Source organism: Engystomops pustulosus, chromosome 7 (genome assembly GCF_040894005.1).
Source record: "Engystomops pustulosus chromosome 7, aEngPut4.maternal, whole genome shotgun sequence".
NCBI classification, from domain to species: domain Eukaryota; kingdom Metazoa; phylum Chordata; class Amphibia; order Anura; family Leptodactylidae; genus Engystomops; species Engystomops pustulosus.
In genome coordinates this window covers 85,389,299-85,402,197 of record NC_092417.1, presented here as the reverse complement: position 1 = coordinate 85,402,197, position 12,899 = coordinate 85,389,299, and the positions used below count along the sequence as shown (strand labels likewise).

The following is a 12,899-nucleotide window of genomic DNA, read 5'->3' as shown; positions in this document are numbered from 1 at the left end:
AAAGGCTGGCAACTAATGTCACTAGATAGTCCCAATACCTTGAAGGGTCACATGATTGTCGTCCATGTGCTTCACTTTTGTGACACTGACAAACTTCTTCACCTTCATGGCCTCCAGAAACTGTTCCACATATCTCACCTTCATGGCTTCCAGAAACTGCTCCACATAACACACCTTCATGGCCTCCAGAAACTGCTCCACATAATGCACCTTCATGGTCTCCAGAAACTGTTCCACATATCTCACCTTCATGCCTTCAAGAAACTGCTCCACATATCTCACCTTCATGGCCTGCAGAAACTATTCCACAAATCTCATCTTCATGGCCTCCAGATACTGTTCCAAATATCTCACCTTCATGGCCTCCAGATACTGTTCCAAATATCTCACCTTCATGGCCTCCAGATACTGTTCCAAATATCTCACCTTCATGGCCTCCAGATACTGTTCCAAATATCTCACCTTCATGGCCTCCAGATACTGTTCCAAACATCTCACCTTCATGGCCTCCAGATACTGTTCCAAATATCTCACCTTCATGGCCTCCAGATACTGTTCCAAATATCTCACCTTCATGGCCTCCAGAAACTGTTCCACATAATGCACCTTCATGGCCTCCAGAAACTATTCCACATATCTCATCTTCATGGCCTCCAGATACTGTTCCAAATATCTCACCTTCATGGCCTCCAGATACTGTTCCAAATATCTCACCTTCATGGCCTCCAGATACTGTTCCAAATATCTCACCTTCATGGCCTCCAGAGACTGTTCCACATAACGCACCTTCATGGCCTCCAGAAACTGTTCCACATATCTCACCTTCATGGCTTCCAGAAACTGCTCCACATAACACACCTTCATGGCCTCCAGAAACTGCTCCACATAATGCACCTTCATGGTCTCCAGAAACGGTTCCACATATCTCACCTTCATGGCCTCAAGAAACTGCTCCACATTTCTCACCTTCATGGCCTCCAGAAACTATTCCACATATCTCACCTTCATGGCCTCCAGAAACTATTCCACATATCTCACCTTCATGGCCTCAAGAAACTGCTCCACATATCTCACCTTCATGGCCTCCAGAAACTATTCCAAATATCTCACCTTCATGGCCTCCAGATACTGTTCCAAATATCTCACCTTCATGGCCTCCAGATACTGTTCCAAATATTTCACCTTCATGGCCTCGAGAAACTGTTCCACATAACGCACCTTCATGGCCTCCAGAAACTGTATCACATATCTCATCATCATGGCCTCCAGAAACTGTTCCACATAACGCACCTTCATGGCCTCCAGAAACTGTTCCACATATCTCACCTTCATGGCCTCCAGAAACTGTTCCACATAATGCACCTTCATGGCCTCCAGAAACTGTTCCACATATCTCACCTTCATGGCCTCCAGAAACTGTTCCACATAACGCACCTTCATGGCCTCCAGAAACTGTATCACATATCTCATCATCATGGCCTCCAGAAACTGTTCCACATAATGCACCTTCATGGCCTCCAGAAACTGTTCCACATATCTCACCTTCATGGCCTCCAGAAACTGTTCCACATAACGCACCTTCATGGCCTCCAGAAACTGTATCACATATCTCATCATCATGGCCTCCAGAAACTGTTCCACATAATGCACCTTCATGGCCTCCAGAAACTGTATCACATATCTCATCATCATGGCCTCCAGAAACTGTTCCACATAACTCACCTTCATGGCCCTACAAACAACTCTACATATCTTAGTTTCCTACAGTTTGCAATCAACTCCTAACATCTCAGCTTTCTTGTCATGGCAAACAGGTACTCAAACTTCAGCTCTCAGGAGTCTTCAAACATATTATCTGCATACATGTCATTCACCGATATTACACTAGCTCCAGACCAGGAAATGTAAGCCCCATGAGCTCATTATAGAAAGGTGACATTGCAGCTGACATCTCAGTGACAGCAGGAGACCATACAAGAGGCATCACCTCCTCCTCTGTGCTCTCCTGTCTACAGTAATGATTCTGCAGGTTTCTATTTTCACTGCAATAAAACATATATCAGCTGCAGGTAATATCTCCACTTCCCCAAGTGTCAGGTGAGAACTTTGCCAACAGGGTACTAATCGGGCATATATAGCCACCTCGCACTAAACCTTGCAATTTTACAAACAGATCTCCTTAACTGTAGGTGGGCAAGCTGGGGGACATCAATTATAGATGCCATTTAGCCTTTTGTAGGCAGAAGATATCGGAACACAAAGACTTCAGTTTCTATTCACACTGGGCTGACCATGCATCAGTCTACATTTTGTGTGTAGTCTTCACTTCTATAACAGTGAAGCAGCAAGTTCCAGCATACTTTAAACATAAGCAGTAGGGAAGTTCATGAAACAGAGAGCTCAGGGGCACAGAGAAGGTGTTTCTTTTATGAGTCAGGCTGTGAGGATGCCTATTGTGCTCAATCACTGCCACAGGCCTGCAATTGCATATGGAAAATTTAAATGGCCCAAATCTCTTCTTCTGTGAGATATAAAGAGCACCTGCTGCTAATTCATAGTCATATTAGGGGCCATAAGTGTCTTTGGGCAGTGAAGTAGTTGGCGTCTATGTGTTGTGATGAGTGTAATCCAATTATAGTGACAAGATAGTGGCCAGTGTAAAGTGATGAGAGAAATCGCCAATGCCCACGTGTTGTGTGAAGAAGAGTGTTGCCATGTATACCACTTGAAGGAGTGGTTGACCACCATGTAAAGTGATGAGAGGAAGGTCTGGTGCCCATTTATTTTGATGAGAGAAACATTTGACGAGCATCTACAGTGAGGAGTAGCCACTATCAAGGTGTGGGGAGCGGCTAGTGCCCTGGACATTATTGTGATGAGCAGAACAACTCTTTCAATGTAAACGGAGGAAGAGTAAAGTGTAGTGTGGCCAGTGCCCATTTGGTGACCACATGTTAGACGCAGTGCAGAGCAAAATTACTGTATGCTTCCAAAGGAAACTAGAAATATTATGAGTGCAGCTTTGGATGAAAATGGAGTAAAATATTCACAAAATATAAAGCTTTCCTGTTTTAAGAGTTACACTTTTAACAGCAGAAGATAATCATCAGAACCTGTATATTATATCAAAGAAATGCGATGCACACATGTAGCGCTCTTCCATCCTAGCCTGCTATCCCTTGAGGTGCCGTCTATATAGTAAATGTAAATAATCCAATGGTCCAGCCAGGTTCCAAGGCGTATTCAAATTTTATTCAATAGTATCATAAAACATCCACAGTGTAGATTCCCTCCACCAACGCGTTTCCGACGGCTTAACCGTCCTTAGCCATGACTAAGGACGGTTAAGCCGTCGGAAACGCGTTGGTGGAGGGAATCTACACTGTGGATGTTTTATGATACTATTGAATAAAATTTGAATACGCCTTGGAACCTGGCTGGACCATTGGATTATTTACATTTACTACGTTGCCTTTCCAAACAAGGTGGGTCCGTTGCCGGCTCCGTATGTGGGACATTATGATCTAGAGGAGTGCTGGAGTTTTTCCCTTTTTTTCTATTAACATGCCGTCTATATAGTCCCCAGCTATCAGGAGCGCCAACTACTCCCTATGCCAGCAATCGCCGTGGTTAAAGCGCTTACTATTTAATCCTTCTACGCCTGGAGCAGGACTGTATCTGCAGTAGCTACAAGATGTCGCTGCCTTTTTCCATGCTAATGAGTGCAATGACTGCAGGGCTTCCCTTTGCTGCGAGAAAAAAGCAAAAGGCGGCTAAAAATCCTTTTTGAAATAAATAATAAGAAAAGAATGATGGTTTGTACAAGCGGCCGCGGCGTTGTGCCCATCCTACTGGGACAAGTGGCGACTGCTGTGAAGTTTACTGCCTTGTTCTGTAGGATCCACGGCTGACCTGTCAATCTCAGCTGTCTTCATTTCTTTCCACAGAGCAGAGATAGAGTCTTGGAGAGCCAAGGAGGATTAAGGCGTGTGCAAGGGGATTAACTGAAATTATACAGCAACCAGCGCCTTTAACTATTGCAGTCTCTGAGGACCTTTGCATGACAGGTCGTCCTCTGATCTGTGGGTGTCACCACAAGTGCCCTCTGCCAATCTAAAATGCAATCTTCTGAAAGAAGCTGAGACAGGATAAACAGCATGGGTTATAGGAGCCCCTGTTTACAGACTTCTATACAAAGAAATCCTGATTAAAATGATGTGATATTATCATCATATTTAAGCCAGGGGACAAACTGGGATCATTTACTATCATGTAAGAGCCTTAACCAGGCAGATCCACTATGTATTGGTGATAGCATCTCCTGTGGTATAATGTAGCTGCACTATGTCCACATTATTTGTCACTATTACATGATGGCCCAGACTCCTTATTTTCCTCCCAAATAAGAATTTACCTACATCAAGGTCTGCTGTGGTTAATCCCCTGTATTATGCAAGGGAGCTGCACAGTCTTTGTTTTGGCACAGTACATGATATAAAATTGAAGTTACTACAAAAGAATCTGGGGGATAATGGCTGAATTATTTGACAACTCTTCATCATCCCCTCATTGCATCCCTTATAATTTCTGAAGATGCTTCCAATAAATCAATAGCTTTACACATTGCGGAGACATGCAGTGTTATGGGAGAAGAGGCGGCATTGTTTATGCCTGTACTGTCCATGATCATTTCTGTAGGATTACTGTGAATTATTTCTTTATAGAGAAGACACTTGATCAATTGCTGCATCAACAATGAGGGGAATGTATGTGGCAGGAGAAGACTTGGGAGAATCTATTGATAACTGCGACCCTGAGCTCCAGTGATGAGATGACAATGACACATCACCTTGATTTTACTCACTTAACTTATACTGTACAGAACAACATTAATGTCAAGATGAAAACTGACTAAAATAAAAAAGAAACAACCAACTTAACAAATAAGTGAATCCAGGTGCATAAGTCCTAGTAGGGACACATCCTCTGGGAAAATAAATTTGTTGCTTGGTTGTCTTTTAGCATAGTTTTATAGTTTTATTATGGAAAAACTTGATAATGATAAATTATCCCCTATCCAGTTATAGATTGTCGGGGGTGGACTTCATACAGATGGGGATAATATCCCCAATTTTGGTGAGTTGTCATTTGTGGGAAAACCCTGTTCAGTTAGTCTTAAAGCATAACTGTAAAGTTACTTGACAAAAAATAGTGTTCGCTGGAGAGAGTCTTTGACAACAATTCCGCCGATGCATGTATCATGCTGGCTTCTTCCTATCCTGAGATATAGGGCTAATAGATATATGAGGCTATCTGTAATATCCCCTCAGCTTATCCTAAACTGGGCGGGACTTCCTGGCAATAGCACTCAGGGCATCCACATGAAGGTACCCAAACTGCTCAGCCAATCAGAACACAGAATCAGCGTTACTACTTGTGCAGGGTAAGGCAGGGAAGACAGAGCACTGGAGCTCTGCATCATACAGTAATCTACTACATCACAAAGAAAAAGATATATTAAATCACGTCCACCTGCACTATATAGTAATAAGAAGATGAACACATGGCAGCATCACAGTATGTTTACACACACAAACAGTAAAACCTCTGCAGAAGACCACCTCTCTGAGTAGACCCCCTTCCTAAAAGAGTTTTTTTTCGTCAATCACTGATTTTATTGCCCTTATACTCTATGGAAGCTGCCCCCTATCTGCACACCACCACTTTCCTGTGCAAAGAGATCTGCTTGAAGAGGTGGTACTGTATATATACTGTGCTGTGCGTGCAGTACCTGATGCCATTTATTATAAGTGATGGAGAGCCTGAGCTCTGTCTTTATTTGTGCATTAGAGCTTTCATACAAGCCAATTTCTACTATATTAAACCACAAACAGCACTGCTACATACCAACAGCTACTGATTATGAGCATGCACACGTGGCTGCAGATAGCTAATGCGTGTAAATTAGAGAATTATTTTGGTTTAGTGCGGAGCTAGGCAAAAGTTTTTATATTTTAAATCTAACACCTTTCTCAGCAGAGGCTGAGGATGCTACTATGTGCCTTCCCCATGCTATGTCTAGCAGCTCTGCTAGTTCAGATTTGCTGTGTTGCAGATATACAGGCTCGACAGTAATGCAATTCATTGACAGCCAGGAGAAGAAGCCATATAATATGCAAATAGAATCTCACCTGATGCATTTTTCAGATAACCATTAGCGTCCACCGTTGTGTACATGATGTATGGACCTGGCTGGTTGACACCGAAAGGCTGAAATAGGAGGCAGATGATGTTTAATGGACATACTAACAACAAACTTTTTAGTCATAAGCTACATCCCTGTTATAGTTAGGAGAGGGCCAGATAGGACAAGGAGTAAAATTGTAAGCTTAGGCTTGACTCTGTCTGTGTGCTATGCATTTATTTAAAGGTTAACATGTGGTCAAATGCTTTTCTATGGGTGCCACCTTTGTTGGAAAAAGCGCATTTGTGATCCGTAACTATATCAATGGTGCTGCTGTTTTAAGAAACTCTTCCCACAGCTGTTTGTAAAATGAAAGCTGGTCTCTGATTGGTTTCCACGGTCAACTAGAACAGTTCTGCTCTCAAACACTTCTGATAAATCTCCTCCTTTATGTCTATCCCCATAGTGAAATAACACTTACCCTAACGTCTTGATGCGCATGAGGGAGTATGAAGAGGGCTCACGGGCTGAGCCCTCTTCATACTCACCGGGCGTTTGCTTCACAATGAAGCAAACGCCTGTCGCTAACACCCGCGATGAGTGCTAGCACCGATCACGGGTGTTATCCCTTTGATTGCACATGGATTCAGATTAATGGAGCTGTCTTGGAATACATGCTTAAATAATAGTCTCACAGAGAGGGAGATGAGCTGACAGTATAGCGGTGTTCTAGGTGCTGGCAAAAGGAACAAAATGTGGATGACTTTTTTGTTGTCACCACAGAAACATCGCTCAGTGGTGCAGAAAATAAAGCCGCTGTCTACATTCAGCGATGCAAATGTACATAGGATGGAGAAGGAGGACAGGTTGATGGACGGGCCTTGATCGTTTTTGTTGTCAATCTCGCGGCTCTACACGAATGTAACACTGCGTGGCTCTAATGCCGTCATCTGCTTGGCAGCATAACACGCACTGTGATCAGGACTGTCATTAAAGAGCGGCAGGAACACTAGTTGACCTTTGAGGCACTGAAGGACGGTGCTGCTCCAGACATGGCGGTGGAGAATACACAATGTAAGCAGAAACCCATCCACTCATGAATAGGTGGAACACTGCACACGTGAGGGGAGAATGACATAGCGTCGCCGGGAGTGTGAGTCATGGTAGTATGTAAGGTTATATGAAAATATAGGAATGCATGAATCAACAGGAGACAAAGACCCAACCTGATCATTCCATTGTTGTCATGTTAACCCTCATAGCACTTCTATACATAGTTTCTGGCCATTATAGCTAAATAAAATATGAGGAGGGAAACCTCCTACAATGGGTACAAACACTTTTAAAATCTGTCGACTAGCAATTCCTTCCTATTTCCCCATATATATAAGATAGTTGTTGAGAACAGGGTTGGCGAGAGACTGGACAGGAGTGAGACCTTTGCTGATGAAGGGTATACTCATACATTCTAACAAACCATGAGCTGTGTGAACAGCTCTGAATCAGGATGTGCAGAACTTTCCATTAGTGAAGAGCTATTTACAGTGTCCGGACTTCCCGCACCAGCATTGCCAGTAGGAAGAAACATCACAGGAGAAATGCTCTATTCTCTTCAGCTGCAGATAATGAATGCTGGTCATGGGGTCATCCTTCCTATTCACTTCTCCAGCATTTATCATGTTGAACATATTTCTGGAGTGAAAATCCCCCAGATCTAAAGAGAAGAGATGGAAACTTCAAAAGAAAATGGGCTGGGCTTCGAATGCAGCATGGCTTACAGACCTGCTTTTTTTTTTATAAAATCAATTGTGTGATGGCTCTGCACAGTAGACCCTAGTGACATATGCTACATACAGAAAGGATTTTTTGAAAAGAGACCATACAATACACAGACAATGCTCTGCTGACATGGAGAGGTCACTGGGACCGCTGTAAATATCCCCTACATGAGATACATACCAACACTGACATCAATACTGCTCTGTCCTAATATGCTGCCCCTGGAGAAGCTTATCTGTGCACAATACCCTGTACCCTCTTGTGACAGACTCACAGCCAAGCAAACAAGTTCTTCCTCTTAGGGGGCTGTCACACTGTGCATTCTTAAACACACTGAAAATGCATGCGTTTTTACATGTTCACTATATGTATGGCTGGTTTGAATCCGTTATTCTTCATTTCTCAAAGTGTAAAAGTGTTAAAATGTTAATACAGCTGCTAACACTTCCAGAAATGAAGAAAAACTAATTCAAACCAGCCAAATGAACGGTAAACATGGAAAAATGCAGAAAGAACGGACCAGATGTACACTGTATGACCGCACCCTAAGGGTGGTGGCACAAGTGGTGGTTTTAACCCGCTTTTAGGCTGTTTTTAAGCAGTCTGTTAAATAACTTTTTTGACAGTTTTGTCTGTTTTTAATTTATCTTAATAATCTATTATCTATAATTGGGAAAACCGGTCAAAAACGCATGCAGTTTTTAACTGACTGATTAAAAACGGCCTAAATACTGGTTCAAAGCGCAACGTGTGCCACCACCATAAGGGTGCATTCACACATGGCGTTTAATGCATGCATTTCAAAACAGTGCAACAGCTGAGGAGAGATTTGCCTAATTAAATTTATGTGAACATTTGTGTTTACAAAACGCAACAGTTAAAGCGATGTTAACATTGTGACATTGTATACTTTTGTTAACAAGTCTTTACATTGAGACAATGTATACTTTTGTTTACACGTGTTTTAACATGTGTTAATGGCTGTTTTTGTAAATACAAATGTTGCATGTGTTTGTTAACATATGTGTTAACTGTTTTGTTTTATTGAAAGCAACATGGGAATGCACCCTTAACACTGCTGCCACAAAAGCAGGACAGGAGAAGGATTATGGAATATCAGTTAACATCCTTAGAATACATTTGGCCAAGTATACACCTATACAGATCTCTGCTTTGAAGCATAACAATGGACATTTTTACAAATTGTAAATCAATGGACACTTTATAGTTGTTTTAGTGATGAAAGTTGATAGGGGAGGTCTGAATGGAGATGTGAACTGGGCCTTATGAATGGCTCTTACCTTTACTTGCTGTGGACAATCATTGGAGCAAATACCACTGAGCACTAAAAGTAGGAGAGACAGTGAGTTAGTGCAGGTCACAGTGCACACATTTATCAGATAACGCCGTGCCACGTCATGTTTCACAACTAACTTGAGTGGAGTTTTTTACGGGGCATTTTACCATATGTACCCATCAGGGCCGGCTCCAGCACCCGGCATACACGGGCAAGTGCCGGGGCCCACAGCTGCTGGGAGGGCCCACTTGAGGTGGGGGAGTTACATGAAATCACTCTGCAGAGAGCAGTGCCTGTGATGCAGCTTTGGAATGTTCCATTTGCTGATTTTACCTCCCATTAGCTGCTTCCTCCTTTCACGGTGGAGGCCCCGCCCACCAGCCTGGGCCGTCTGTGCAGCTGCCAGGAAGTGGCCTGTACTCTGCTCTTCCTGGCAGCATAAGACCCCCACAAGCCTGGAGCATGTGTGACAGGCCCTGTGCCTGCAATGGGACACCAGGAACCAGCTGCCTGGAGGTGAGAAAGCAGCAGTGCAGTGACCCAGGTGCTGGAGTAGCTGTGAATCTGCTCTTATGTTCTCCTGGGAAGCAAAGGTCCACATACAGCTTATCAACTGGAGAGGTAAGTATGTGACTGCACTTGTATGTTTACATGTTGTGTATATGTGTGTGATGTGAGCAAATATACATGTGGACTGTACATTATATCTGTATGTGTGTGTTTACAGCCTGTTATCTGAGTAATGTCTGCTATATATACATCATGTGTTTGTGTGTAGGGGATAAGTGTATGAGTGATGTTTATTATGTGTAATAGATGTCTGTAACCTGTACCTGTTTGTTACCTGTACTATGTACGTGTGTCTATATTATACATATGTGTAATAGGTATATGCTGCATCTATGTGAGTACATATTATACATATGTGTAATAGGTATATGCTGCATCTGAGTATATATTATATGCATTCTTAATAGGTATATGCTGTATGTAATGTATGTATGTGAGTATATATTATATGCATTCTTAATAGGTATATGCTGTATGTAATGTATGTATGTGAGTATATATTATATGCATGCATAATAGGTATATCCTGTATGTAATGTATGTATGTGAGTACATATTATATACGTGTATAATAGGTATATGCTGTATGTAATGTATGTATGTATGTGAGTATATATGATATATGTGTATAATAGGTATATGCTGTATGTAATGTATGTATGTGAGTATATATGATATATGTGTATAATAGGTATATGCTGTATGTAATGTATGTATGTGAGTATATATGATATATGTGTATAATAGGTATATGCTGTATGTAATGTATGTATGTGAGTACATATTATATACGTGTATAATAGGTATATGCTGTATGTAATGTATGTATGTGAGTATAATAATAATAATAATAATAATAATAATAATCTTTATTTATATAGCGCCAACAAATTCCGTAGCGCTTTACAAATCATAGGGGACATATACAACTATATTACATTACAAAGAACAAACAGTCATATGGAACAATAGGAGTGAGGGCCCTGCTCACAAGAGCTTACAGACTATGAGGATGAGGGGGTGACACAAGAGGTTGTATAATTGTCCAGCCATTCTTTATAAGGGAACAATATAAAATAATTTAATAAATAATTTACTAAACAACGATGTTGCTGCTTGGACCAGCCATCAGCCGCCATCTTATTTACAGGGTCCTAGGTGAAAAAGACTGCAGAGAAGCCTGGAGCTTGGTATATATCAGCTGTTTGCCAGATAACAGATGGGAGATAGGACATACGATGGATTAGTAAAGGGAGAGTTGACATTTCAAGCAGTTAGCGAGTGTGATAGGCTGTCTAAAGAGATGGGTTTTAAGAGCACGTTTGAAGCTTTGGAGGGTGGGTATTAGTCTCAGAGTCTGAGGAAGGGCATTCCAGAGAATTGGTGCAACTCGGGAAAAGTCCTGGATACGTGCATGGGAGGTTCGAATTAAGGTAGAGATTAATCTAATGTCACTGGCAGATCGAAGAGCACGGGAAGGGCGATAGACTGAGATGAGAGAAGAGAGATAGGGAGGTGCAGCATTATTCAGAGCTTTGTGGATGAGGGTTATTATTTTAAAGTGAATACGGAAGGAGACAGGCAGCCAGTGCAGTGATTGGCACAAACTGGAGGCATCCGTGTAGCGTTTGGCCTGAAAGACGAGCCTGGCTGCTGCATTAAGAATAGATTGAAGAGGAGAGAGTTTAGAGAGTGGAAGACCGGTTAGTAGGGAGTTACAGTAGTCTAGTCGAGAGTGAATAAGTGCAACAATTAGCATTTTAGAAGTTTCAAATGTCAGAAACGGACGGATTCTGGAGATGTTTCTGAGATGCATACGGCAAGAGCGAGCAAGAGATTGAATATATGGTAAAAAGGAGAGGTCAGAGTCCAGCACAACCCCAAGACAGCGGGCCTGCTGCCTCGGTGCTATAGTGATCCCACAGACCGAGATGGAGAGGTCAGGGTTGGGTTGGTTAGTAGATGGTGGAAAGACAAGAAGTTCAGTCTTAGAAAGATTAAGTTTCAAGAAGAGAGAGGACATGATGTTAGAGACAGCAGAGAGACAATCACTAGTGTTCTGGATTAAGGCAGGAGTGATGTTACGTGCAGAAGTATATAGCTGGGTGTCATCAGCATAAAGATGATACTGGAAACCAAATCTGCTGATGGTTTGTCCAATGGGGGCAGTATAGAGAGAGAAGAGAAGAGGACCCAGGACTGAGCCCTGAGGAACCCCGACACTGAGAGGAAGATGAGAAGAGAAAGATCCAGAAAAGGAGACACTGAAAGTGCGGTCAGAGAGATAGGAAGAAAACCACGAGAGTGCAGTGTCCTTTAGGCCAATGGAGTGAAGCATCCTAAGGAGGAGCTGGTGGTCCACAGTATCGAACGCTGCCGATAGATCCAGGAGAATGAGGAGAGAAGAGTCACCTTTGGATTTTGCAGTGAGTAGATCATTGGAGACTTTAGAAAGAGCAGTTTCGGTGGAATACATAGAGCGAAAACCAGATTGTAGGGGGTCAAGGAGGGAGTTAGCTGAGAGATAGCGGGTTAGTCGAGAATAGACCAAGCGTTCCAGGAGTTTGGAGATGAAAGGGAGGTTAGAAACTGGTCGGTAGTTAGTAGCATTGGATGGGTCCAGTGAAGGTTTCTTTAGTAAAGGGGTAACAATAGCATGCTTGAAAGAAGAGGGGACGACCCCAGAAGAGAGAGAGAGATTGAAAATTTTAGTTAGGTGAGAAGTGACTGCTGGGGAGAGAGACTGTACCAGATGTGAGGGGATGGGGTCACTGATGCAGGTAGTGGGGCGAGCAGAGGAAAGGAGCCTAGACACTTCTTCCTCTGTGACTGGCTCAAAGGAAGAGAGTGAACAAGATAAGGTATCGGCGGCCAGATCTTCAGCCCCAAGGTCTGTGACAGGTGGCTGCACCTTTGGTGTTAGTAAGGAGTGAAGGGTATCAAAGAGCCTTTTGGGGTTGTTAGAGAGAGAGGATATGAGATTAGTAAAATAGACCTGTTTAGCAAGGTGGAGGGCAGAGTTATAGGTTTTTAGCATAAATTTGAAGTGAAGAAAGTCTGCAGATGTGC

At 42.6% G+C, this 12,899-nt stretch overlaps 1 protein-coding gene across 2 annotated transcripts in view; it reads right to left on the bottom strand.

The window, feature by feature from the left end:
* Positions 1-12,899, bottom strand: part of ITFG1 (integrin alpha FG-GAP repeat containing 1) — a 162,995-nt gene that overhangs the window by 17,311 nt on the left and 132,785 nt on the right. For both annotated transcript variants that reach the window (XM_072117170.1, XM_072117171.1), the window contains exons 13-14: positions 9,265-9,308; positions 6,192-6,270 (exon numbers count right to left, since the gene is read on the bottom strand). In XM_072117170.1, coding sequence (XP_071973271.1) covers positions 6,192-6,270; positions 9,265-9,308 — 123 coding nt within the window. The remainder of the gene's footprint in view (positions 1-6,191; positions 6,271-9,264; positions 9,309-12,899) is intronic.